This window comes from Drosophila sulfurigaster, chromosome 3, assembly GCF_023558435.1.
Source record: "Drosophila sulfurigaster albostrigata strain 15112-1811.04 chromosome 3, ASM2355843v2, whole genome shotgun sequence".
Classification (NCBI taxonomy): domain Eukaryota; kingdom Metazoa; phylum Arthropoda; class Insecta; order Diptera; family Drosophilidae; genus Drosophila; species Drosophila sulfurigaster.
The window spans coordinates 48,884,476-48,909,953 of NC_084883.1; the positions used below are offsets into that span (position 1 = coordinate 48,884,476).

A 25,478-nucleotide genomic window follows, 5' to 3' on the forward strand; every position below is an offset into this window, starting at 1 on the left:
ATCACACATTACGTATACGCAATGTTCGCTGTTCGCTACAATCTCAATACTCAATCTATGCCTGATTATTTGTTGCTTATTCGAGTGTCAGAAAAATGGGAAAGAGAAAGGCGCACAGGCGTGGCATCAAAAAGTAGGTCAGCGATTGAAAAGCCATTTATTTTGTTGCTTTTCTTTTTTATTCGTTTGCCGATGGATACCAATAGCGATATCGATATGGTTGTGGATGGATGTTGTTGCCAGGCAAACGCCATAAAAATTGTTTATGGAAATTTATGAAATTTGAAATGCAAGCATTGAATTTATAACAACAACAAGTCGAGACAGTCGTCGTCGTTGTCGTCTATCGCTTGATTTGATTAACATTATTCCAACTGAATGCACAGACGAATTGATATGGAAATAATTACCTCATAAAAACCCGTGTGCACACACATTTTATGTACTCACAGCAGCAGAGCAATTAATTCAGTCACAGTCTCAATATTGCGGCAGCTAATGTTTGGGGCGCAAAACATCACAAATTAGCGAGCCAGACAAGCCAATCAAATGTCCTAATAGCCGAAATAGTTTGAAGCCAAATACGTCAGCAGCATACAAAGTGACATACAAAAGTCACATCATCAAAAGTGGCAATTTGTATGGTTATCTTCGGCCCCGGAGGGCGTGTCTGGGGCGTGGCACGCACGGATTTGAGCCTGCCACTAAAAATACTTATCATTGACCCAATTCCCGATGACAGTTTATGAACCCTAACTGACAGACGACAAATGTAGAAAAGTTGTCGAAATGTAGCATAGACATTTGGAAACTGAATGTTGTCCCGGCAACTAGTCGTATGTGTGATTTTTATAGGCTACCGCTGCTGCTATTGCTGCTGCTACTGTTGCGCATACGACCCGTTGGCAAATCACTGAAATGGAAAATAGCAATTGTGTGTATAACGTTACCAGCGGCGACCGCAGTCACGTAGTCTCAGCAGCGTTACTTCAAGGCAGCTGCGGCATCAAGTTGCCTGTCTCCTCCTTCTCCTGTTCCTTCTCTTTCCTTTTCCCTTTCGATTTCAATTTCTGTTTGTTTTGGTTAACGTCGCTCGCTGCTTGTACAACTGCCACAACATTTAATTAAGTTTCAGCTTCTTCTGCTCGGTGTGTGTTTTGTTTTTGCTGCTATTTTTGGCAATTTGTCTATTTATATTTATGCTACAAAAGTTACTTGTCGTTTAGCCGCTTCATATCATTCTCATCATCATCGTTGTTGACGTCGTCGTCGACTTCGTTGTTTCATATGAAACCAAGTGAATCTTTTGGTTATTAATAAATGACTAATTTTCGCCTGTGCACACATTGCAAAACGATACCGAGGGGTCTAATTCGAGGTCTAATGGGCCACCGAAGGCACTGAAAAAACTCAACGCGACTCCGATTCGACACCCGTCGCTACAAAAAAAGGCATTTTTTACGATGCAGGCCACGTTAATTTGTTTCACGCGCCGCGACAATCGAGGAGGCATGTGCAAGAGGAGAGAACTCAAGCACTTCGGGTACAACACAATAATTAATCTTCTTCTGCCCATAACGCAAACAGCCACTAAGAAAAAAATGCACGAAAACAAGTAAGAAAGCTGTAATCGAGTGTGATCGGCTGTGAGATACCCGCCAGCTATTTTTAGTGAAAGCAAAACAGTGTGGTATTATTTTTAAAATATACCGAATTAAAAACTAAAAATACTAAAAATATATCGAGTGTTATATTTGGAATATTTACATAATATTATGTTTAAAATATACCATACAGTAAAAATTATACCAAATATCGAACACTATATTTGGTATATCGAAATACTATACTACATTAAAATATACCCTACTGTACAAATTAAACAAAATTAATATACCAAAAAATTACTAAAACATATCTGAGCCTATATTTGGTATATGAACATACTGTACTTCATTCCAAATATATAGTAGACTACAAAATATACCAGATTGCCATACAAAGCAACTTAAACGAGAATGCAGCATACGTTTTTTTGCCATTTAAAATTTTTCCTCGAATAACTTCTACAACATCTTTTTTTTCTCTGATCACAACTAAGTTTTCATGAATCATAAAAACTGCAGCTACATATGATTGTTTATACCAAAAATTGTGACTCTAGCTTCAAAATTAGATTCGACTTTTTCGATTTGTGGGAGACGGAAGTGGCGACAAAAATTATAGCTCTATGTATCTCTGAGATCTAGGTGTTCATACGGACAGACAGACTGGCAGACTGACGGATAGACTCGCTTGGCTATATTGTCTCTGCTGTTAACGCTGATCATGAATATTTATTTCTCGTATTGGGGTTGGAGCAGCCTCCTTCTGTCACAAAGTTATCATACTCTTTTACCCTATGCATAGCGGGTATAAAAAAAAGGCGCACTCCCTGATGACTTTTGCTTGTACACACAGTTGGAATATTTCCGGTTGCCATCACGAATGAATGATATGTGTTCATGTGTTTATAAGTTTGCCTGATGCTGCTGTTTGTTGTTCTCACGTTGTTCTTTACGAGCATGTCAATATATGTGTGCGAGTGTGTGTCTGTGTGAGTGCGCGTGAATATTGTTTACCTTTATCATGCCGCTTGTTCTTTTTGGTGAGGCATTTTTTTTATTATTGCGTCTTCTCATACTTGTTATCTTTACGACGTTTTCCGTCGCCTTTTTAATGGCACTCGGTTGTAATTTCATTTTAAAAATATTGCTGCATACTTTGCACGAGGACATCGACAGACAATGCGCGGGGGAGGAAAGTAAATGGTGGGAATATTGTGCTCTGAGCTTGTGCTCGAGACAAAGCGTTTAATAAATATTTCGAGTAGCTGCGTTTTGCTATTTTTAGCTGCCACGCGAGCATGAAATCTTCGCTTATTGCCTCCTCTCAAGAAATGTATAGAAAGGCACTTCAAGCCACGCGACCGATGCGATGCTCTGATACAATAGACGTTACGTATACGTCACGTTGAGCGAACCAACTTGCATGCTAATTTGTACTTTGACCCAAATACGAGATGTGTTTGTAACCACACTTGATAAACGTGCTCAAACCGAAAGGACCTGGCCACAAATCCAACTCAAGAGAATGACATGAACTAAGTAAATAATAAATTATGCGATTCTTACACGCTACACACGCCCAATTGGTCTGACTGTCTGTCTGTCTCTGTCTCTCTCTGTCAGCTCATAAAATATGCACAATGTGTCGGTAATTGAAGTCAATACGCAAAACAAAACGTCTTCGTTTAGTCCCAATATTTACACTTACTGTTCACTGGAAAAGAAAACGAGCTGAACAGGCTAAGAAAAGACGCATAAAAATAGTCAATACTCTCTGGAGATTGCCCACAAAAAAAACAGAGAGTTGGCAGCTGAGATGAGAAAGACACATCAATGGGTTTGAGGTGACGAAACAATGCTCAACGGATGGGAGTAAAATGAATGTTTTTTCAAGATGAGTTGATTTGATGTTTATCCTGTTACTAAATTACATTTTTAAATTTACCAGCTAAAAAAAGAGCAAGCACATTCTAATAATAATAACAAAGAAAAATAGTAGTGGGTAAAAATACATGGAAACTAAAATAGATATCTATTAAGAGCCTAATAAGCAGCAAAGGCAATTGATTAGATGTGATGTATAAATATTTGTTTATTATGAAACTAAACACTCACACCTACTTTCTTGTTAACTTATAACTTGCAAACTTGAGCAGCTCATTTAGTTAAGTGATTGAAGGCCTAAGTTGCTTGGGATATACTATTATACTACAGAATTTATTTTGTAGTTTTACAATTTTTATAGGACTTTTATTTTGATTTAGAAATAAAACTTCTTGGTTCAATTGTGGCGTCTTATAATCTTGATTCAAGACTTTATTTTGGATTTAAGCACGTTTTTTCTTCTTTGTTTAATAATAATAAATTAGTAAATGAAAGATTCTTTTTTTAATCGATTATACATTCCATTCATTTCAAATTTATTTAAATTAATCTTTTTAGATTCCGAATAAGAAGCTTTCACTGAATTACATTAAATTCGAAATACGAAGTCAACTGCTTAGTCTGCCGTATTTCCCTATATTTCTACCCTTTCTTTATTTATGTTGTATCTATATTTATGCTGGCTAGTTTGCTCTATTTACTTTGTCAATTGCCTACTGCTCCCTTAACTTCTGTCTATAGCCAAATTGTTGGCTGAGAAAATGGGTATTTGCTATGCAATTAACTGAAATCTATCTGAAGTCAATGATAGCTACTAAATTGCTTAGCTGTCTGACTCAAAGGCACTTATTTAGTTGGTCACTTTATATCTAAAACTGAACATTTGCACAATCTCCTTCAACTTATGAACAAGATTCGTTTCCTATCTATTATTTCCCAAAAAAATACTCAAACTGTCGTTTCATTATAAATATTTATTAAATTAACTATTTGCAATACAGTTTCAACTAAAACATCTTCGATATGATGAAAAATACAGTACCCTAAATCCTTTTGTTGTGTACTGTCTGTTTAAACGAGATCTTTTAGTTTATGATTGATAATTTTGACAAGTCCTTTTCTAAATTGTGAGCTACAAATAAATCTGTGTTAGCCTACCCCCACTTTTTAGGAAATTCTCTTTCTCTTTCTGTTATTTTTACGTAATTTTCTATTAGTATAAAACTAATAGTTCATTTGTGGCTATGGTCGTGGTCGCATACAATTTTGTGAAGGACCAATTTCTGATATTTCTTGGTTACATTTTAAGATTTTCCATTCTAAAAACATCTTGATTTTCATGATTAAATTTTGTTGTAGAATTTTGATCTTGCTTTAAGAAAAAAACCTTCTTGGTTCAATTTCGACATCATATAATCTGGACTCAACATTTCATTCTTTATCTTACCACTTTTTTCATTATGTTTAGCACTCTGATTTTGTATACATTTTTCATGAACTTTATTTCATTTGTTGTTTTATTGAAGGGCATCTGCTGGCCGTTCACCTGCCAGCTGCAGCGTGTACACATGTGTCTTATTTCGAATGCATGACAAGCCATTAAAGAGGGCTACTCGTAGGGTCGAAAATATTATGCGCATTGCGGCCACATTAGCTGGCAATGCTCGAAAGCTGCTGCTCCAATGCTACTTCAATGCTTTGGGCTCGTAATGAGCTGAGTTGGCTACGTGACATGGACAACGCATAAAAGTAGGCAACGAAAACACTAAGTGACAACACTCATTTGCACTCACACAAAGAGGGAGGGAGTGAGAGGAGGGAGACAGAGAGGGGAGAAGAGATGTGGAGTCGCATAAGCAACAATTACACGATTAGGGACAGACCAGGGTCGTCCCTAATTAATTGTATCCCTTTTAGTAGCATTAACTACAATCGAGAGGGAGAGCGAGTAAGTGAGCAATAAAATAGGAGAAATGGGGAAGGAAAAAGGTAGTTGTTCGCCGTGTCAATTAACCCTCAACTCATCCAGGCAACTCGACTGCATTCATTCACAAAATGCAGCCGCAATCGAAGCGGGGCGAAGGTTAACGCTTCCGCTGGAGGACAATGCAGCGTCTCATCGTTGATGACGTAGCCCAGTTTATGCCCAGTCGCATCCTTGATCGGGTCATACGTCAGACAGAGAGCAGCGCGCGCATCCTGTGCGTGTCCTGTGTCTGGCCTTCAGCACCCAGACCGGACAACGCCGGGCCAAGAACTAACGCACTCGCTCGCTCGCTCTCGCTTTCGCTCTTCCCAGTTTGATTCCCTGTTTTGGGGCGTCGTTGTCCTTACAAGGATTTCATTCATAATTGGCCGGAAGCCAGACGCCACAGCGACGTCCTCGACCTCGTTGCCCATTGACGGAACCCACGGGAAACCATAGCAGCCGCAACTCAATTTACGCCAGCTCAAGGCCAAACGCAAACACATATGTTGATGAAAATATGCGTAATTACGAGTCTAATGCACCTGACTTAACTCCCTAAGGCTGCAGCCTGGCAGCCAATGAACTGTGGAGACGTCTGCAATTACTTAAAGTGTCAGGCAAACGAAATTGATTCATCAACTTATTTACAAACTTATTGCGTATACGCAACGTTAAGACATTCGTAGCAGGTGCTGCGCTTTGACCACACGCTGAAGGTTCAATTGTGACGTCGTTATCTGCCTTTAGAATGCAAGTCGTATCTATGTGTCTGTGTGCGTATGTGTGTGTGGCATACGAATTGCACTAACTGGGTCAGGGCAACGCCGCTCGGCAACGTTGACGTTTGTCGGCAGCGGCTTGCATCCTTATGCAATTCATTCTTGAAACTGTTGCAGCGTCACAACTAGAAAGAGTCATAGAGAAAGAGTAGAGGTGAAAGTTACTATATAAATGCAGCAATTGACGAGCGAGTGACGAGTTAACCACAAAGGCAACACAACATTAATTGTCCCACAATGCGTATACGTCATGTGGCCGCGCATAATTGAATAGCTGAATAATATGCATGTGCATAAAGGACATGTGACGCAGTGTTGAACGTGCTGAGCGTGGTTTATATTTATACTGCATCCCTTTGGCGCATCCTTTTCGCACTTCGTTGCACTGCACTATATTTATAGATGTAAGAAAGATACAGTCGAATGTGCTCGACTGCGAGATACCCGCTAGCCATTTTCAATATATAACTATATTCTACAAATATATCAAATAAATACCTCAAAAATACTAAAACATGTACATGTATATATTTATAGATGTAAGTAAGATACAGTCGAATGTGCTCGACTGTGGTATACTCGCTACCCATTATTTATATAACAATATTCAACAGACAAACGGACATAGCTATATTGTGTCGCTGATCAAGAATATATATACTTCCTATTCTGCTTGTCACATACATTTCCTTCCTGCCCAAAGTTATCATACCCTTCTAGGCTATAGGTAGCGGGTATAAAAACAGGCGACACGGCGGCGACTTCGCGGCCATCGCGTGGCTTGCATAATGCATCGCTGCTCCTCCATCTTCTCACTATAAATAGCATAGCGCTTGCAACTAATTTGAATGCGGTGCAGTTTTTGTGAAAAGGAACAGCGACAACCTTGCGTTCTAACAATTGCAACAATTTCGTGAGAGAGAGGAGACAGCAAACAAAGGAAGGCCACAAGGCGCATGGATTGTTTAGGCAAAGAATGCAAAGAAAAAAGGTCGTTCGAGAGGCTGCGCCACTTGACCCAAAACTGAGTTTCACACGCCATGAGACGCCACGCTGATTAATGTGCAGGATATGGCCCATTAAGGACGACACCTAAGCCCAAGCGCCTGAGATGGGCTTAACCTAAATATATGTTTATGCATGTTTTAATGCCTGCCTTTTGTCTCACCGACCTTCGACCGGCATCAAAGCTGATGGTGATGACGTCACGGAGAGACAGACAGACAGAGAGATAGCCGCATGCATGCGCTTCAAAATGTCAGTTTAATTTTAACCCCAGCCCAGACCCCGAATGTCACACAATAATAGACAACAGACGCTCTCGAAAGTAGGCAACGACAACGACAACGGCAAAATACAGCGGAAATTGGGCGAAGGTTCGCGACTGAATGCGTCGTGTCCGCTGCCAATTTACGGTTCGTTGCCTTGAGAGAAAGGTTAGCAACGCATTCGAGTGGCCAGCTACAGCTTCACAGCTTCATAGCTTCAGCTTCACAGCTTGGCGACGCGTTGTGCATCCTTCAACTGTAGTTAAATGCCAAATCGGCGCAAATTGCGCCGTCTGCGAGGGGTCGCTACAACACTTTATTGTTGTTTCATAACCGGGCAAAAGTGTCAAGCCAAGCGAGAGTGTGTATTGGTGTGCTGGTGTGTGTGTGTGTTGGTGTGTGTGTGTGCCGGTGCCTGTGACTGCAATGTCCTTGTTTGCCTGGCAGTTCATTGCCCGTTGCAGCTGCAGCCTGCATGAGAGCCGCAGCTGCGCAGAAAGCGTAGAGTATGAGAGAGAAGAGCAGCGAAAGGGGAAGAGGGAGGAGAGAATGGGGTAAGCAGCTGGTTCAATGCACGCCAACTAGGTTAAGAGCTAAAGGGACGACACACAGACTCAGTTTCAGTTTCAGTTTCGGTTCTCGGATTCGGTTTCGGTTTCGGATTTTAGCACAGAGGCTGTGCTCGATTTTTCTTTCTGCAGCGAGCAGCGCCTATGACGTCATTAAAAAAGAAGGGTGTGCTTAAGTGTGTATAAGTGTGCTCTCTTTATGTGAGTGTGCGTGTGTGTGTGTGTCAATGTGTGTATGTTGTGTATTGTGGCAAGTGTTGCATGCTACACACTGAGGCGACGGCGGTTTACTTTCGAGTGTGTGTTTAAAATATATGCGCATTTACTTTTGAGCTCAGCTCGAGTGTATGCGAGTGTGTGTGAATGTGTGTATGTGTGTGCTCTGTTTGTGTGTGAGAAATGGGCACAAGGGCATTTGAAGCGGCAATTGTGCTGACTAGAAGTAGACGGGTTAAATGAGCAGTGCCTAATACCAAAAACGCTGACCGATGGCAGCAAATGAAGCGTTGCAAATGCCACGTTCCAAATGCCAAATTGCAAAATGCGAACAGCTTTATAATTTAAATGTTTTATTTATGCTCATATAAAATATATTATGAAATGAACCAGCAACTGAAATGTGGAACTTTGCGAGAGTTTATTTATTTATTATTATATTATTCCTTTCACTAAATATAACAGAAAACAAGTAAGAAAACTACAGTCAAGTGTTTTCGACTGTGGAATACCCGCTATCCATTTTGAATAAAGGCAAAACAGCGCGGTGTTATTCTTAGAATATACCAAATTAAAATTTGGTATATCATTGAAGTTATACATTCGAAATATACCATTAAAATATACCAGATTGTCAGCCAAAGCAGCAAAACCGCGTTTGCAGTAGGCATAATTTCCCATACAGAAGTATTCTTTAAATAAATTTTACAATTTGTATCCGATCGCAATCAATTTCTTAGGAATCAAAGTTATTTACCTCTAAATCTAACTCGACTATGCCTTCAAAATATTGCTTGTTATTCGATTTCAAACAAACTTTAGCTACGTGCCAAAATAACAAGTTATGTAAATAAAGTTTTCAATTGCCACATTGCAAAATGTGCATTTATTTATTTTTTAAATAGCTTTCAGTGGTTTCATTCCAAATTAAAAACAGTTATCGAAATTATTATTATAATTTTTTTGATTTATTCAATAAAGCTCTGAATGAAGCTTTTATTTGTGACATTACAAAATTAGATTCTTTATTTATTAACTATAATATTAAAAATATCATTAAACGAAGCCTTCAATAGACCCATTTAAACATGTCTCTAATTTATTTTATTTTTAAAAAGTTTAAACAAAAATTTAAAATCGCGCTTAGCTTAAGGAATAAAGCCATTGCTAGGTTTTAGTATTTCATATTTACATAGTATGTAGAGTAATCATATATAATTCACTTAGTATTTTAACTATGTACATAGTATTTATACATAATTTATTATTTGTAATTGTATAACTCATCACTTATGCAATTTTATTCTATGTAACTTAAATAAGTGAAATGGTAGTGAACAAAGTTCATTAAATTATTCAACGCGTTGCACGCGACGTATGAGTGATAATTAATGATGCAATGCAACCAGAAGCCAGACGACACTATCAGTGGCCAGCCAAAAGTCTTAGTCATTGCTAGTTTAGGGAAATAGAATAAAAGCAAAGGCAAAAGAACGTGTCTAGTTGACGAACAATGCCGTCTCGTCCTGGCCACGAACAATGGCCAAGTCAAAAGACAGCAGCAAAAAAACGAAGAAAAAATAAAAGGAAACAACAACTACAGACGACGACAGACAATTATTTTTATTTTTACGCTACGGTTAGCCAAAACGCAGGTGTGCGACTTTAAGAGTGTGTTGTTCTGAGCACGCGCCAGACAAATGCGCACTAGCAACAAGGGCTAATTACACACACACATTGGCACACACAAACACACACACACTCATACACTTACAGACAAGACAAACACACACCTTCGACAATGACGAGCCTCCACTGCGTATACGAAATATTTGCATGCCCAAAAGGCGACGAGGCGGAAAAGTACCGAGAATGGAAAGTTTTCTGGAATTTACTTTACTTCGATGCCGCAAGGGGTTGTTGCACCTTCTCTTCTACAATTGCCACCTCCTTGGGATAGTCCACGTCCTGTTCGAAGACATAGCATTCCACCCAATGTGAGCTGGCGAATTTGCCACAAAACACCGGCTTCCAATTGCAGATCATGTGACATGCCAGTTGCTCTGGGCTGGCAAATCTATTCGCATTGCGACGACACGCATTCACAAAGAAATCGGCAAAATGTTGAGCCAACTTAATGCAGCTTGAAGTGTGCGATGCCTGGCAAGTATCAGGCTTGGCGAAAAGCAATTCGTGTGCCACTTTCTCGGGATGAAATTGCGCCCCGGCGATCGGATATTTGCGATGCTCGATGAGTGTCACGAATCGCGGCGCATCTTCTTCGTCCTCCCGCGTGGCCAACACATGCCAATCCTCGTGTAGTTTAAAGCGACGCAGCTGGGTTTCAGGTATTCCATATCTATGTTGATGGCAGGCAAATGGCTCTCGAGTCATCTGTTGAGCCAACTCGGCGGGTTTTCCTTTGAACATCTGGGATTCGGCGTAGTCGTGAGTCAGTTGCAGTGGTAACGCTTCGAAGCGCGGCTTGCGGCACATTGTGCGCACTTCTTTGGTTCGTGCTGCATTGATCATCATCAGCTGAAAGCCGAGGCAAGTGCCCCACAGCGGAAAGTGTTCGCCTGCCGCATTCTTGCGCATCGCAATCTCATAGATATGCTGTGCAGCTGCCACACAATCGTTTGTCAAACGCGGCTGCTCCTTTGACTCCTTGAACTCCTTGGACTCCTTAAACTCCTTCGTCTCGTCCTCGTCCAGAAACACAGCGCCGCCAGGCAACAGCACGCCATTCACCAGGTTCATTATCCCCTCATAGTAATCGCGATCGCGGCCAATCCTGCAAAGCAGAAGAGTATAGTATAAAGAACAGTAAAGCAAACTAAGCTAAACCAAGACGAGATAAATGTATTTACGCAAAAATATTATAAAAATGTATGTGCTTTGAATTAATTAAAATATTTCATAAATAAAATTTGATATGATTTAAATATTTTTATTCATAAATATAGTTAAATAAATATTGAATTTCTTTAATTAAAATAAAGAATAAAATATTTCAAAAAATAAGTTGGTCTAATATAATTTCAATTTATACTTCAGGGTACAAATTCATTATTTTAAATTAAGAATACATTAAAATATTAATAATTATTGTTTATAAAGAAAGAGTTCGATTAATATATAAAATGCTTTAATTTCCACACTTTTTTAGATAAATTAAATTTCTTTAGAAATTCGAATTTGTTATTAAGAAGGACTACATAAGCATTGCTCGTTTAATGTAGTTTTCATTTATTACCCTGAAAAATTTACCAAATTTTAAAATCAAGAACATTCTTTTTTAAAATTGTGTTCTTAAATAAGACCACTTTAAAAACAACTAAGAAGATTGGTCTGAAAATGCCAAATTCTCAAATTAACACTAAAAATTCTAAATAACAAAAATCTTTACAAAAATAAAATAATAATCAAATAAAATAAACAGTTTTTGAATATATTATTTTAAGGAAGAGCAACGCAAAATTTATATTCGGTAAGTTGTTAAAAAGGTGTTGGGAAAAATTTTGTATTAAAATAAAATAAAAACTAAAATACTATATACTGTTTTCGAATATATTTTTTTAATTGAAAGCAATGCAAAATGTATGCTTGGCAAGTTATTAATTTTTTTTTTAAAGTTCAATGTCACTTTGGAATTTGTGTAATTATATTAGTACATACTAATTTTACTGGCTAATTATAATCAATAACAAAAATGTAAAACGTAAAAGAACAAAAATATATACAAATTATTACGTCCCTTTCTTTCCGGGAATTTTTATATGGAACTTAGGGAAGACATTTTGATGTTAAAGTAAAAATTTAACTGAAGAAAAAAACAAAGTAACAACATTAAATCCTAATTGAACATTGTCACTCTTGTATAATACCCATTTACCTACTCATAATTTGCAAGTATTTATGTTAAACAATTAAATGAATTGACGACGCGTGAAATTGTGAAACACTTCTACAAATTGTGAATCAAAAAAATCAAAACAGAAAAACAATTAAACAATTTCGCCTAAGACTGGCACTTTGCCAAATTATGCTCTACACTCTTTGACGTTTTCCGTTTTCTATTTTCCGTTCTCTATACTCTTTGCTCTTTGCTCTTTGTTTTCTATTCTCTATTCTCTGTGTTTCTGCCTTGCCGCCCCTCAAGCATTTTCAAGGTAATGTTGCACATTGTTTATGCAGTCGGTCGGTCACTCACCAAATGGGTATGACGACAGCTCCCGCCGATTCCAATTGTTTTACGTATGAGACCGGCAAGTAGCTATGCCACATTCCAGTGCCCAAATGCTTTTCCAAACATTTCGCCATATCCATGCACATGATACCAATGTACCTTCCCCCTCTCCATTGGATTAACCTGCATTGCAAATAATTAGTGCACTTAAACCTGATGCGTTCACTTCAACTCTCGGTGAGCGCCGTTCAAAGAGTACTCAACTCAGTACCTGAATTTTGATTTATATAGTAAATTTTGCAAGCAGACAGAGACAAAGAGAAGGGGGGCGGAAAACAGAGAGAGAAATGTTTTCCTTTGCTTGATTTTGAATTTAGTCACATAACAAACTTATGTGTATACATGACCGCAAAATGTTTAATAATTTTGAAATAATTTACAAATGTTTTTCATTAAATAAAAGTGTTTAACATATTACCATATGCCAAGAAGACATTCGCCTACTTTGACTCATTCTCTTGCTTATCAATTTGCTTTTAATAAGTATTATAATTTTCGCTGTCTGCGGTTTTCGTAAAGAAGTCAATAAACGGTTTTCTCATGATAAGAGCTTTTTTTATCTTAATTCGTACTAAGCGAATTGTGAAACACTCTTTTGTTTTGCATTCTATCGATGCATTACGATAGATGATGAAATTAATATAAAACAAAGAAAAAGTATAAAGAATGATTAAAAAAGGAGTAAGAAAGCTACATTCGAGTGTACTCGACTGTGAAACACCCGTTACCCATTTTCAATAAAACTATAACCTACAAAAATATCAAATCAAAAACATACCGCAAAAATACTAAATCAATAAAGAAAGCTACTTTCGAGCGTGCTCGACTGTAAGATATCCTCTAGCGATTTTTAATCAAAGATATTAATTTTTAAATATGCAAAATTAAGATACAAGAAAAATACTAAAAATATACCAAATGTATTATTTAATTAATATATCAAATAAATACTAAAAATATACCAGATGTTTTATTTGGTAATTGATATACTACATTCAAAATATACCACAGAGTGAAAAATATACCAAATTGTCAGCCGAAATAACTGCAATTTTTGCAATTTTTTTTGTGATCGCAACCAAATTTTCAGAAATCATAAAAACTATTTATTGTATGTGCTAATCCTCGAGACTGGATTCAATATTACTTTCGATATTCAACTTTCATCGATTTTTCAGGGGCGGAAGTTAACTAGGCAAAATATTGTAACAAACTTTATCTGGTGTTCATACAGGCAAACGGACGGACAGACGGACATTGGTTTATCGTTTTGGCTTTTAATGCCACCTATGAGTGGCGGGTATAAACAGCTTAAATAATATTATGCATCAATAATATGGATATGCAAGATTAAAAACCATTTAATTTATATGAATTGTTTATTTTTAAATAGCGAATTAAGCAAACGAGGGCGGCTGAAAACAAATTTACACGTTTTAAAAATAATAATAATTTTATTGAAGCACATTGTGAAATGTGACCACATTATTTTTTTGTTATTTGGAATATAAATAATTGTAATATACAGGTTATTGAAAAATAAATAAATTAAAAGACTCAAAATAAACTTGACAATAATGTAAACTATGCAGTGATAGTTATTTGTTAGGAAAATCTTAAAATTAGTTGACTGATTGTTACAAATCGTCTTATAGAGCAAACATATGTAAATAAGGAACACTCTGTGTTGAAAATTAATGTATTTTTTAAAATTATTTTAACTTTCTTTCTTACAGAAGCCAATTACTTATCATGCCACCCTCGTATGACTAGATATATTCTACTTTACGAGGTCGTTGATGCCGTCTTATGTCTGTTATCAACTTGCAATATCCCCGTCTGTAAACTCATAAGCTCGTAAGTTAATCGTATATCTCTTTACGGTAACGGTTTAATGCAACCATTTAATTATTCAGCTAAGTAAAACGAATGCATTTCATAACTATACTAAATCTACAAGTGAAAAACAAGTGCAAATCATATACTTACCAGATGGGCACAACAAGTGCTCCCGCGGATTGCAGATATTTGACATATGAGGCAGCGATGTAGCTATAACATTGCTGATCTTCGTAAATCTTGCCCAACGGTTGGGCCAAGTCTATGCAAATGATGCCCACAGCGGGAATGCATATCGATTTATCAGATGCCGCGCGTGCTGCCATTTAGACTAGTAGTGCACAACTGACTGAAAAAGAAATTCTCAGAAATGCACAAAATTTCAGAGAGAAGACAGGTCGCATCTTGCACCCTCCCCCACACGGACATATATTCTCACACGCATACACAACTATGTATACCTTTTTTCCGAGAGCGAGAGAAAACTTCCAGAAAGTAGAAAAGGTGCTGCATACTTTCAGGAGTCGATGAAATTTTAAGCTCCTTTGACAGTAGAATAGAAATAATAGATTAGACTTAAAAGTTAAACCAAAAAGTTATATTTAAAATAGTTGGCTTATTTCTTTAAAAGGATATTCTCTAAACTTTTTATCGAAATTAATGTGCAGAAACATTTCATTGAATTCCATCAGATTAAGTCTAGAAATTACCATGATAGCATTGACTCCAAATTTACAGTCGAAACTATTTTAAAGATGTAGAATCCTTACCCAATCCAAATAAACACTAGTGAAATAGTTTTTAAATTATATTTTCTCTTTATAATAAATGTAAAAAGTTTATTATTCTAAATGCAATTTCATTATTTATTTGTATTTGTCTAATATCAAACTTGTCCAACTGACGATATCTCAAATGCTCAGAAAATAAATTTAACAATTTTGTAATAAAAAGGTTAACATTTTGAAATACCCATTTGACAAATGATTCATTGCCGCATTGTGGTTAATCAAAACAGCGAGACATTAACGAAAGATTCAACATTAGATTAGGCTCAAGAACTGAAATCTATACTATACAAATACGTGTATTCGAAATATAAATATAAATATATTTATAAATATTTATAAACGTACACAGAAAAGAAAAACAAAAATGTGTACAAACGAAATAGAAACAAAAAACATTAAAAATTAATATGTCCGAGAGAAATTCGGGGAAGCACCGAATTAAAGGGAATTGTGCGCAAGGCATATCAGCAGAGACAGTGGCTGTTTCTGCTAGTGAGTGAGATTCGTTAACGAACGCAGGCAGAGTGAAAAAAAGAGATTATAGAGACTCAACTTGAGTGATTATGAGAGATCAGCGTTGCATCGATTGAGTTGAGTCAGTCGAAGCTTAACAGCGAACGTGAATGAAACTAACTGTGCTGGCGAGACAGTTGTTAAGACATTAAAAGAATGAATAACGCACACGTTTCTCCAACATATACAAATAAAGGGGAAAATAACAATAAAAAAAAATGTGTATTCGAATAGAAAAAAACGATTGGAATAAAAACAATTTCAACAAGTCTGCGTGACGACAAACATACTGAAAGCAATGGTTATCACAAGTGCAAGTCCAAGGGAATGCCTTTCAGCCCCGCCAACTGCGGGATATGGATAAGGCAAAGGATAAGGACTGTCATCATGACCAAAGTCACTATCTACATCAAAGTTGAACACATATTGCTGAGTATAACTCGACCCGACGAGCGAAGTATACTTTGGATTATAGTTGTAGATCAGTGATCTCTTCTGCTCAGTGGTCTTTGCAAATACATGTGGACACTGACGCGCTTCGTTCACAAAGAAATTTGCAAAATACTGGGAAACGAGGACTGCTGACTTCGTGTGAGGCATTTTAGTGCCAACGAACTCGTAAAGCGGAATCTCCGGATGGAATTGCACGCCATAGAACGGATATTTCAAGTGCTCAATTGTGGACACAAACTCATAGCCCTGTAGATCATGATTTAGGGACATTATACGCCAATTATCCTTCAGAGCAGGCTTATCAAAACTGGCAACCGTGTAGCAAAAACGATGGTAGTTGTAGGTGATATTCTCGTTGGCCAGCGCTGCAATTACCTCATCGCTAGCACCCGCAAAAAGACGACTCGAATTGTAGTCTAAAAGCACAATAAAAGTTAATCCACAATTAGAGCCATAATTAGCAATCAGTAATCTAATCTCTCAGTCATTTACCTGCTTGAAATTCCAGCGGCAGAGCTTGTCCAGCTGAATTGCAATCGCTGCGCGTCTCGCTGCCGTTGGCCACTTTGAGAACCATCAATTCCATGCCCAGACAGGTGCCCCACACTGGGAAATAGGTGCCATTATCGTTGATCTGTTTGGCAATCCTTATCAGATGCTCGCCCGCATCACCATAGCCGAGGGTCTCGTTAAACCAGGTCGCTCCACCAGGCAACAGCACACTAAAACCATAAATCGTTTATTTTTAGTTGATTCTGAATGGTAATGATTAATAGTGATTTATTTATAACGATAATGATTCAATTGAAATAATTTAATTCTTTTTATGACGATTATCAGTATTTTTGAGCAACGAAAAGATAAAAATTGAAATAATTGAATACTTTTTCGACCATTATCAGTTTTTTGGAGTAACGAAAAGATAAACAAATTTTCAAAATAAAACTGATATAGATAAATGAAAAATACAAATAAATGATATATATATATATATAAATTTAAAATAATTTATTTTTAATTATAGATTTTTTTTTGCAACATTTTTACAACAAAATTGATGTCATTTGAAATTACACATTATGGATAGAAAAAGAACAAAATCAAAAAGTATTATTTATTTATTATTCTCTTTTTTTATTCAACTTTTATATTATGGTCTAAAGTTTATTAAATTATTTACTAATTTTTATTTTTGTAAATTTAATTTTTTATATTTATACTTAAAAGAATTGTAAAGAATTATTATCATCGATTTCCTAACTTACCCTTGGAGGTTCAGCAGCAGTTTCTCATAGTAGCTCTGATTGCGCCCGATCCTAAGGAGAGAGAAGGGAAAGACGATAAACACGTGTTGAAAATTACAACCCATACAATTCAAAATTCCCTGTCAAAGTCAAAAAAAAGTTATCGCGATCGCAACGTAAACAAAAGATAATAAATTTAACAACATATTAGCAAAAGTGGCAATGATTTAAAGCCCCGCTATGATAAAGCTGCACGTAACTGATTATCAACTGTCAGCGTCGTCTCTCAATCTCAATTTCAATCTTAATTTCTAAATCGAATTCGCAATCGAAAATCCACTTACCAAATTGGCACCACTCTGCCTCCCGCACCTTCAATGAACTTCACATACGACGCCGCAATATAACTGGTTGCATTATAAGTTGTGGCTGTTAACGAATCCGGGTAAAGTTCTTGTGCCAATACTCCAATGATGGGCGATACACTGCCATTAACATCAGCCTCCACAGTAGTCAATAAACACAGCAGCAGAATTCCCAGGCACAAGGATTGCATTCTCTTGCAACAGCTCGACATTGTTGAATGAGGCATCTGCTGTGTTGTGTGTGCACCTCGAGCAAAGAACTAAATAACACTGGCAGTGTGAAACAAAAAAATTTTCAATTTAAATTCAATTTGCACTAAAAATGTAGCGTTTGGCATTTTCACATTAAAAACAGCAAGTTATTAGAACAATAACAAAGTTGTTTTCACTTATCAGCAGGTGCATTCACCTGTCTTTTTACTGAAGTCTGACTGGAGTCCATCATTGTTGTTGTCAGCTGCCAGCTGTTTCTTTGTTCAGTTGACGTTTGGCGCAACCAACAATTTGCTGTCGAAACTGCTCAAGAGATATGGAATCCTAACCTAACCCAACCCAAATAAATACTAGAGAAATAGTTTTTAAAATTTATTTTCTTTTCATAATATAATTTTGTCGTTATTACTGATGCAAATTTGTTGTTAAGTTTGTATTTGTTTAATATAAAATTTGCCAGTTGACAAAAGCGATTCAAAAGCTCTTCTGGTGGAGTAAGTTCGTCGTGGGCCATATAGCAGGATGCTAGCAGCAAACATCCATCACAGCTCTTCAGCACCACCACGGTTAGATCGTCAGTGCTAAAATTAGATAGTAGATGAGCTTTTAACCCCTTCCTTACTAGGATGGCAGTTCTTGATCTACTTACCAATGTCGGGTCGTATAGATTGTAGTTTGGCGACTTTAGTCCTGCGACCGTGTTTCCCGACGCTATCTACGGTTTCTAAACCAAAGCCGCGTAGGCGGACCCATCCTTTAATGCGAGGAGGAGCTCCGCCGAAGCCGTTTTCAATTTATTGAGGTTGAGCTGCAACACACTCATTAGAGGGTTGCGAACTCGTGGGGGGCCCCGTCGGCATGGACAGTTCCTCCCCCCACCTTCTCCGTCTCGTCCAAGTGCAGGGTGGCGTCGGTCATGCTCTCTAGACCGAGATCTGCCTCTACCTCCCCTGACCTCAACGTGTGTGTGTCCTTGTCAGTCGGATGGCGTTTTTTGAGTCGAAGGTACACGCTCCCTAAGCCCCACGCCATCTTCCCGTTGCGCTTGTATAACAGATCCTCGGCCTCCTTATTGATCTGCATGATCACGTGCTGCTCACCACTGGGTAAAGGTTTATCAACCTTGAGCACGGACCAATCACTCGTTGGAATGGCCGGGTTCTGCTTTTTAAGCAACTGAAGCGCCCGCTCGCCCTGCACGGCTATAGGGAACAGGACCTTTGCCTTCGGCATGGACGGAATATTATTCCTGTCCACCACGTCCAGCTGGGCCCCCTCCCATAGTCCGTCCAGCTTGGGGACGGTCGCTTTCAGCCATAGCAACGTTGCCTCGTCCTTGCATTTCAGGATCTTGACACCATTCATCCAGCCACTGCCTTCAAAAGTAGGCATTGGACTGTCTGGGGCAATCTCCATACTGACAAAGAGTGCCTCGACCAGCTTGCCATGGGTCAACCGCCACCGCTCTGCAGATATTTTCCCGTTCCCTCTGTCAATGAGGGCAACGGTGAGTTGCCGCCCGGCGGTTTCAGCAACCGTTGCTCTCTGTCGCTGTTTGTTGCTGTCCGTTTGGTTAGTGGAGCCAGATGCTCGCAGCCTTTTGCTCACTGGAGCCCCTTGCTTGGAGCTCTCAGCAGACTGTTGGCGCTTGCTTGCCGTGGACTCCACCTTTTTGTTGACAGGGCCGGTAGAACCGTTCTCAACCTTACTGTCATTTGAAAGGAAGCTAAGTTGGTTATCTCGCATCCACGAATTGGCCCAGGCAAGCCTCTCCTTGTCCTGGGCGGACAAGTTTGCTACGCCACTGAGCTTTGCGTGAATGCGGATCGCCGCCTTCTTTTTAGCCTTCTCCTTCAGCGCAGCCTTGGAGCTACTGGTGATAGGCCGCGGCGACTGAAGATGTTCTCCCTCCACCGTAGAGATTGACACTGCGCTCTCTTGGTCCGAGTCGGTTCGGACAACCGAACCCGCGTGAATCAATCTCGAGTTGTTGTTTGCTTGTTGTTTGTTTGTGGCAGTATTATTGCAACTGAATTGGCCTGCACCCACCGCATCAGAGGTGTGACCGCTGGCGACACGCAGAGAGGATCTCTCCCCCCCGTGCCCGCCGATGGTAGCAGTCACGCCTTCCACCGACGTTTGGGCTGACATCCCAGCCCGAGTTGAATGTTTTGATGTGTCCATTCTGCGACAATTTTTTGGCTAATTTTGTTCTTGGGAGCCCCCCATAGCGTTTTCAGTCTGGCCGCCAGACACCTCGTACCATGGATTCTGCTTCTTATCTTCAGACAGACAAGTGCCCGAAATATAAGGAGTAGAGCCCTCAGCTAGGATCGGCAGTACCTGAAACGTCGGCGGATAGTAGAGATCTACCATCCGTTGACAATGAGGTAATGCAGATCCTACCCAGCCAGCACCCTCGGGGAGGGTTCAGTAGAGGATTTTGCTAGCCAACCGAATACTATACTATATACAGACAAGTATTCGAAATATACTGCATATTAAAAGCTATAGCCATATTTATTTATAAACGTACAGAAAAAAAAACCAAAAATGTATAGAAAAAAAGGTAAAAAAACACAAAAACAAAAAAAAATTGTATACAAATAAGGGAAGAAAAAAAAAAAAAAAAAAAAAGGTGTATACAAATAGAAAAAAAAAGATAGGAATAAAAACAATTTCAGCAATGCTGCGTGGCGACAAACATACTGAAAGCAATGGTTATCACAAGTGCAAGTCCAAGGGAATGCCTTTCAGCCCCGTCGCCAGCGGGATAAGGATAAGGCAGAGGATAAGGACTGTCATCATCATCACCATCATTAAAGTCACCATCTACATCAAAGTTGAACACATATTGCTGAGTATAACTCGACCCGGCGAGCGAGGTGTACTTTGGATTATAATTGTAGATCAGTGATCTCTTCTGCTCGGTGGTATTTGCAAATACATGTGGACACTGACGCGCTTCGTTCACAAAGAAATCGGCGAAGTACTGGGAAGCGAGCACCGCTGACTTAGTGTGCGGCACTTTAGTGCTAACGAACTCGTAAAGCGCTTTCTCGGGATGGAATTGCACACCATAGAAGGGATACTTTAAGTGCTCAATGGTGGACACAAACTCATAGCCCTGAAGATCATGATTTAGGGACATTATGCGCCAATTATCCTTCAGAGCGGGTTCATCAAAACTTGCAACCGTGTAGCAAAAACGATGATAGTTGTAGGTGATATTCTCGTTGGACAGCGCTGAAATTACCTCATCGCTTGCGCCCGCAAAAAGACGACTCGAATTGTAGTCTACAAGCGCAATAAAAGTTAATCCATAATTAGTGCCATAATTAGCAATGAGTAATCTAATCTCTCAGTGACTTACCTGCTTGAAATTCCAGCGGCAGAGCTTGTCCAGCTGAATTGCAATCGCTGCGCGTCTCGCTGCCGTTGGCCACTTTGAGAACCATCAATTCCATGCCCAGACAGGTGCCCCACACTGGGAAATAGGTGCCATTATCGTTGATCTGTTTGGCAATCCTTATCAGATGCTCGCCCGCATCACCATAGCCGAGGGTCTCGTTAAACCAGGTCGCTCCACCAGGCAACAGCACACTAAAACCATAAATCGTTTATTTTTAGTTCATTCTGAATGGTAATGATTAATAGTGATTTATTTATAACGATAATGATTCAATTGAAATAATTTAATACTTTTTATGACGATTATCAGTATTTTTGTGCAACGAAAAGATAAAAATTGAAATAATTGAATACTTTTTCCACCATTATCAGTTTTTTGGAGTAACGAAAAGATAAACAAATTTTCAAAATAAAACTGATATAGATAAATGAAAAATACAAATAAATGATATATATATATAAATTTAAAATAATTTATTTTTAATTATAGATTTTTTTTTGCAACATTTTTACAACGAAATTGATGTCATTTGAAATTACACATTATGTATAGAAAAAGTACAAAATCAAAAAGTATTATTTATTTATTATTCTCTTTTTTTATTCAACTTTTATATTATGGTCTAAAGTTTATTAAATTATTTACTTATTTTTATTTTTGTAAATTTAATTTTTTATATTTATACTTAAAAGAATTGTAAAGAATTATTATCATCGATTTCCTAACTTACCCTTGGAGGTTCAGCAGCAGTTTCTCATAGTAGCTCTGATTGCGCCCGATCCTAAGGAGAGAGAAGGGAAAGACGATAAACACGTGTTGAAAATTACGACCCATACAATTCAAAATTCCCTGTCAAAGTCAAAAAACAGTTATCGCGATCGCAAAGTAAACAAAAGATAATAAATTTAATAACATATTAGCAAAAGTGGCAATGATTTAAAGCCCCGCTAAGATAAAGCTGCACGTAACTGATTATCAACTGTCAGCGTCGTCGTCTCTCAATCTTAATTTCAATCTCAATTTCTAAATCGAATTCGCAATCGAAAATCCACTTACCAAATCGGCACCACTCTGCCTCCCGCACCTTCAATGAACTTCACATACGACGCCGCAATATAACTGGTTGCATTATAAGTTGTGGCTGTTAACGAATCCGGGTAAAGTTCTTGTGCCAATACTCCAATGATGGGCGATACACTGCCATTAACATCGGCCTGCACAGTGGTCGTCAAACACAACAGCAGAAATCCCAGACACAAGGATTGCATCCTCTTGCAGCAGCTCGACATTGTTGAATGAGGCATCTGCTGTGTTGTGTGTGCACCTCGAGCAAAGAACTAAATAACACTGGCAGTGTGAAACAAAAAGCGTTTTGAATTTAAATTCAATTTGCACTACAAAAATACTACTACTAAAAATTATCACACGTCACAAGTGTGTGTGAGTACCTGTGTTTGTGTGTGTGTGTTTTTGTGTTTAGGGAATGCGTCACAATTGCCCGCAGACACATACATACCTATGCAACAGTATGTGCGTGTGTTGTGTGTGGACCTTAGAACACTTGCCCGTACATTGATTATAATTTTTATCACTAAGCAGTGATTTGCCATTTTTTTACCATAAGTGCAGTAAACGGGGAACTTTTATCTGGCTTTTTTTTTGGGCTTAGTTGTCTTCTAAGCTGAGAACCCCTTGGTCCGGGATTAGCAGAAAAAACTTGTTTGCTTGATTATTCATAGCGTTTGGCATTTTCACATTAAAAACGGCAAATTATTGTAACAACAACAAAGTTGTATTCACTTATCAGCAGGTGCATTCACCTGTGTTTTTTTTTTAATCACATTCATTAGTATACATAGCAAATCGATCATGACTGGAATCCGACATTGTTGTAGTCAACTGCCAGCTGTTTCTTTGTCCAGTTGACGTTTGGTACAGCCAACTTCGCGTTCTCTGCAACCTATCGATGACCGATGATTAAAACCAATCGATTTCTCTATGCAGACATCAAATGTTGTTGTTTCTTTTTGATACTGCTTTGTATGCTGTGCAAATATTTCATTTCCACAAGCGTTGCCTTCACCGCCGCCAAGTCATTCGCCTCAAATTGTGTTGTTAGCTTCTTGGCAAATGCTTCAAGCTCTTGGGAAATGTTGGCGCTCAACTTTTCCAGTGCAGCGCTGTTATCGGCCTCCTCCACCTCCTCATTCCGCTCCATCATGGCCATTAAAAATGTGGCGTTCAATGCACTATTATCCTGTGGCATCTCTTCGCCGGCCAACTGTAGCATGTATTGACCGCGTTCCACAGGTGCATACAGCGTTTTATAAGCCTTGTTGATTAGCGAACTCCAATCTGCCGAATTTGTTTGCTCCCGTGATGTCCTAGGAAAAATAATAGTCAATTATCGATTAAAAGTGGAATCAAACTCATTAAACTCACTTGTTACTGTATTTATCGGGATGCACTCGCGCCTGCAACTGCCGAAAACGCTGTGTAAGCTGCTGAGACTGCAACGTGAATTGTGTGGGAAAGTCCAGCAGTTTAAAGTAGTTCTGCAATAATATACAATGTATTTCAACAATTTAAAAAGCTTTTGTTTTTGTTTGCACTACTCACAATTGTATTGTCCACATCCTGCAAGCTGCCGCAGTCGGTACAAATCATTTGTTTCGCAGGTTTCTGGCAATTCCAACAAACCGAATTTGACAATGACGCATAATGACGTGTATTTGGCACTATACTATACTTAATCGATGGCCGGCACACTAATTCACTAGAATTAGTTTTTTAAAATACTCACAACACGTCGCATCTTATGACAAAATACTTATAATATAAACAACCGCTCTTATCAATTACACAAGCCAGCAGCCAAGACAAAAAACAGCTGGCCAACTACGTCATTTCAACAGTCTGGCAACGCCGTCAAAATACATCACTACTGTTGCTGAGCATACACTTTTTGTTTTTATTTTTACCAAAAATTGTGCATATTTTTATGCTATTGTATGCATTTGCAGAGAGGGTAAATAAAATAAAAATAAAAAAAAAATTAAAAAAGTAAGCAACTCAACAATAATTCGCTGCTGCTCCAGGTGAGGCTCGAACTCACAACCCCGGCATTGCTCATATACACAGTTACTGATTATAAGTACCGTGCGCTAACCAATTGCGCCACTGGAGCCTTCGGAAAAAAATTTGCCAAATGGACGTTTTGAAATTACGGCAACACAATCCTGAAAACACACCCGGAACCCTCCCTTGTCTAACACCGGCTTACATCCGCAGGACATTTAACCTAGCAAAAAAAAAATAAAGGGTTAATTTGAAGAAAGTACGAGCGTCTATTGCATTATCTAAGTACACAGATGCGTTTATTTTGGCTTACAAAATATATAAATGAGGCTTACAAAACTAGCATTATGCATGATCTCTCATTTACTTAGATCGAATCTTTTCTATAGGCTCTGTAGTTGTTCATTTCAGTGGGAAAAGTCTTGTACAATTCCAGCAGCAAATTGGCCTTGAACTTTTTTAGGCTTTCGATTTTGCCTTTGACTTCTTCATTTTTTGCCAGCGCCTTTTCCACACAATCCTTGGTGTAGAGTTGTGGATTCTTGTCCTGATCGATGTAATCAAAGAACACCTCAAAAGGCACGTACACATCCTGCACCTGTGGTCGTAATTTGTCGATTTCCTGTAGACCAGTCACCAAACTGTTGCTGCATTTGCCCAAAAAAAATAATATTTAGTATACAAAAATTAAAAAGTGCAAAGCTTCTTCTTACATCTTTTGATTGAGTACATTTTGACCCTGGGGCTGGAAGTCGCTAACGATTATACGTATTTGGCGCACGTTCTCGATGAACATCTCCAATTGGGTTTCAAGATTCTCCAAAGGCGAAGTCATTTTCAACAGTTGTTTATTTAAACTGCCGAAAAAACGCAAAATTGTAATACGCTTTTACTTCTTTGCCAACTGCCGGACAGCTGTTGATTGTTTCTGCGGTTCGAAGTATGACCGTACATTGAATTAGGAAAATTACTATCATACGTTGGAAATATACTGCAATATCCATCCCATAGATTCTAGATGGTTTCACT

At 38.4% G+C, this 25,478-nt stretch overlaps 6 protein-coding genes and 1 non-coding gene across 9 annotated transcripts; all 7 read right to left on the reverse strand.

Annotated features, from left to right (window-relative positions):
- Nucleotides 1-9,890: 9,890 nt before the first annotated feature.
- LOC133842515 (gamma-glutamyl hydrolase) lies at nt 9,891-14,721 on the reverse strand. 3 transcript variants are annotated; one of them, XM_062275633.1, is made up of 3 exons: nt 12,746-12,942; nt 12,506-12,664; nt 9,891-11,086 (listed from the first exon to the last, which is right to left on the reverse strand). In XM_062275633.1, exons 2-3 carry the CDS (start codon nt 12,625-12,627, stop codon nt 10,189-10,191), a joined length of 1,020 nt encoding a protein of 339 aa, XP_062131617.1. In that variant the 5' UTR covers nt 12,628-12,664; nt 12,746-12,942; the 3' UTR covers nt 9,891-10,188. The 3 variants fall into 3 exon arrangements, with proteins under 3 accessions (XP_062131617.1, XP_062131616.1, XP_062131615.1); XM_062275632.1 differs by having other exon boundaries at nt 12,753-12,941; XM_062275631.1 differs by lacking the exons at nt 12,506-12,664; nt 12,746-12,942 and adding an exon at nt 14,531-14,721.
- Nucleotides 14,722-15,906: 1,185 nt separating this feature from the next.
- Nucleotides 15,907-18,018, reverse strand: LOC133840424 (gamma-glutamyl hydrolase-like). Its single transcript, XM_062272235.1, has 4 exons — nt 17,726-18,018; nt 17,403-17,453; nt 16,630-16,859; nt 15,907-16,553 (listed from the first exon to the last, which is right to left on the reverse strand). Exons 1-4 carry the CDS (start codon nt 17,971-17,973, stop codon nt 15,946-15,948), a joined length of 1,137 nt encoding a protein of 378 aa, XP_062128219.1. The 5' UTR covers nt 17,974-18,018; the 3' UTR covers nt 15,907-15,945.
- Nucleotides 18,019-18,428: 410 nt separating this feature from the next.
- On the reverse strand, nt 18,429-20,400 carry LOC133840421 (uncharacterized). The gene is made up of 2 exons (XM_062272232.1): nt 18,609-20,400; nt 18,429-18,540 (listed from the first exon to the last, which is right to left on the reverse strand). Exon 1 carries the CDS (start codon nt 20,141-20,143, stop codon nt 18,782-18,784), a length of 1,362 nt encoding a protein of 453 aa, XP_062128216.1. The 5' UTR covers nt 20,144-20,400; the 3' UTR covers nt 18,429-18,540; nt 18,609-18,781.
- A 158-nt stretch (nt 20,401-20,558) lies between these two features.
- LOC133840422 (gamma-glutamyl hydrolase-like) lies at nt 20,559-22,752 on the reverse strand. Its single transcript, XM_062272234.1, has 4 exons — nt 22,428-22,752; nt 22,102-22,152; nt 21,333-21,562; nt 20,559-21,256 (listed from the first exon to the last, which is right to left on the reverse strand). The coding sequence occupies exons 1-4, from the start codon at nt 22,673-22,675 to the stop codon at nt 20,640-20,642; spliced, it is 1,146 nt and encodes a 381-aa protein (XP_062128218.1). The 5' UTR covers nt 22,676-22,752; the 3' UTR covers nt 20,559-20,639.
- A 389-nt stretch (nt 22,753-23,141) lies between these two features.
- Nucleotides 23,142-24,246, reverse strand: LOC133840426 (iron-sulfur cluster co-chaperone protein HscB). The gene is made up of 3 exons (XM_062272240.1): nt 23,991-24,246; nt 23,814-23,926; nt 23,142-23,755 (listed from the first exon to the last, which is right to left on the reverse strand). The coding sequence occupies exons 1-3, from the start codon at nt 24,036-24,038 to the stop codon at nt 23,368-23,370; spliced, it is 549 nt and encodes a 182-aa protein (XP_062128224.1). The 5' UTR covers nt 24,039-24,246; the 3' UTR covers nt 23,142-23,367.
- Nucleotides 24,247-24,461: 215 nt separating this feature from the next.
- Trnai-uau (transfer RNA isoleucine (anticodon UAU)) lies at nt 24,462-24,558 on the reverse strand. Its single transcript has 2 exons — nt 24,521-24,558; nt 24,462-24,497 (listed from the first exon to the last, which is right to left on the reverse strand). It is a non-coding gene; the product is annotated as a tRNA-Ile (tRNA).
- A 163-nt stretch (nt 24,559-24,721) lies between these two features.
- LOC133840427 (mediator of RNA polymerase II transcription subunit 10) lies at nt 24,722-25,390 on the reverse strand. Its single transcript, XM_062272241.1, has 2 exons — nt 25,163-25,390; nt 24,722-25,096 (listed from the first exon to the last, which is right to left on the reverse strand). Exons 1-2 carry the CDS (start codon nt 25,282-25,284, stop codon nt 24,817-24,819), a joined length of 402 nt encoding a protein of 133 aa, XP_062128225.1. The 5' UTR covers nt 25,285-25,390; the 3' UTR covers nt 24,722-24,816.
- Between the last annotated feature and the right edge of the window lie 88 nt (nt 25,391-25,478).

Bases quoted from the DNA above. Each gene is read 5' to 3' on its own strand.
- LOC133840424 (XM_062272235.1), bottom strand. From the start codon at position 17,973: ATGCCTCATTCAACAATGTCGAGCTGTTGCAAGAGAATGCAATCCTTG. The intron at 17,454-17,725 runs GTAAGTGGATTT...CTCTCTCCTTAG, and splicing joins GGCAGAGTGGTGCCAATTTG to GATCGGGCGCAATCAGAGCT. The intron at 16,860-17,402 runs GTAAGTTAGGAA...TTATGGTTTTAG, and splicing joins CTGCTGCTGAACCTCCAAGG to TGTGCTGTTGCCTGGTGGAG.
- LOC133840426 (XM_062272240.1), bottom strand. From the start codon at position 24,038: ATGATTTGTACCGACTGCGGCAGCTTGCAGGATGTGGACAATACAATT. The intron at 23,927-23,990 runs GTGAGTAGTGCA...ATATTATTGCAG, and splicing joins AGGATGTGGACAATACAATT to AACTACTTTAAACTGCTGGA. The intron at 23,756-23,813 runs GTGAGTTTAATG...TATTTTTCCTAG, and splicing joins CCCGATAAATACAGTAACAA to GACATCACGGGAGCAAACAA.
- LOC133840427 (XM_062272241.1), bottom strand. From the start codon at position 25,284: ATGACTTCGCCTTTGGAGAATCTTGAAACCCAATTGGAGATGTTCATC. The intron at 25,097-25,162 runs GTAAGAAGAAGC...GGGCAAATGCAG, and splicing joins AATGTACTCAATCAAAAGAT to CAACAGTTTGGTGACTGGTC.
- LOC133840422 (XM_062272234.1), bottom strand. From the start codon at position 22,675: ATGCCTCATTCAACAATGTCGAGCTGCTGCAAGAGGATGCAATCCTTG. The intron at 21,563-22,101 runs GTAAGTTAGGAA...TTATGGTTTTAG, and splicing joins CTGCTGCTGAACCTCCAAGG to TGTGCTGTTGCCTGGTGGAG. The intron at 21,257-21,332 runs GTAAGTCACTGA...TTGCGCTTGTAG, and splicing joins GCCGCTGGAATTTCAAGCAG to ACTACAATTCGAGTCGTCTT.
- LOC133842515 (XM_062275631.1), bottom strand. From the start codon at position 14,706: ATGGCAGCACGCGCGGCATCTGATAAATCGATATGCATTCCCGCTGTG. The intron at 11,087-14,530 runs GTAAGTATATGA...TCTGCTTTGCAG, and splicing joins GCACTTGTTGTGCCCATCTG to GATTGGCCGCGATCGCGATT.
- LOC133840421 (XM_062272232.1), bottom strand. From the start codon at position 20,143: ATGGACACATCAAAACATTCAACTCGGGCTGGGATGTCAGCCCAAACG.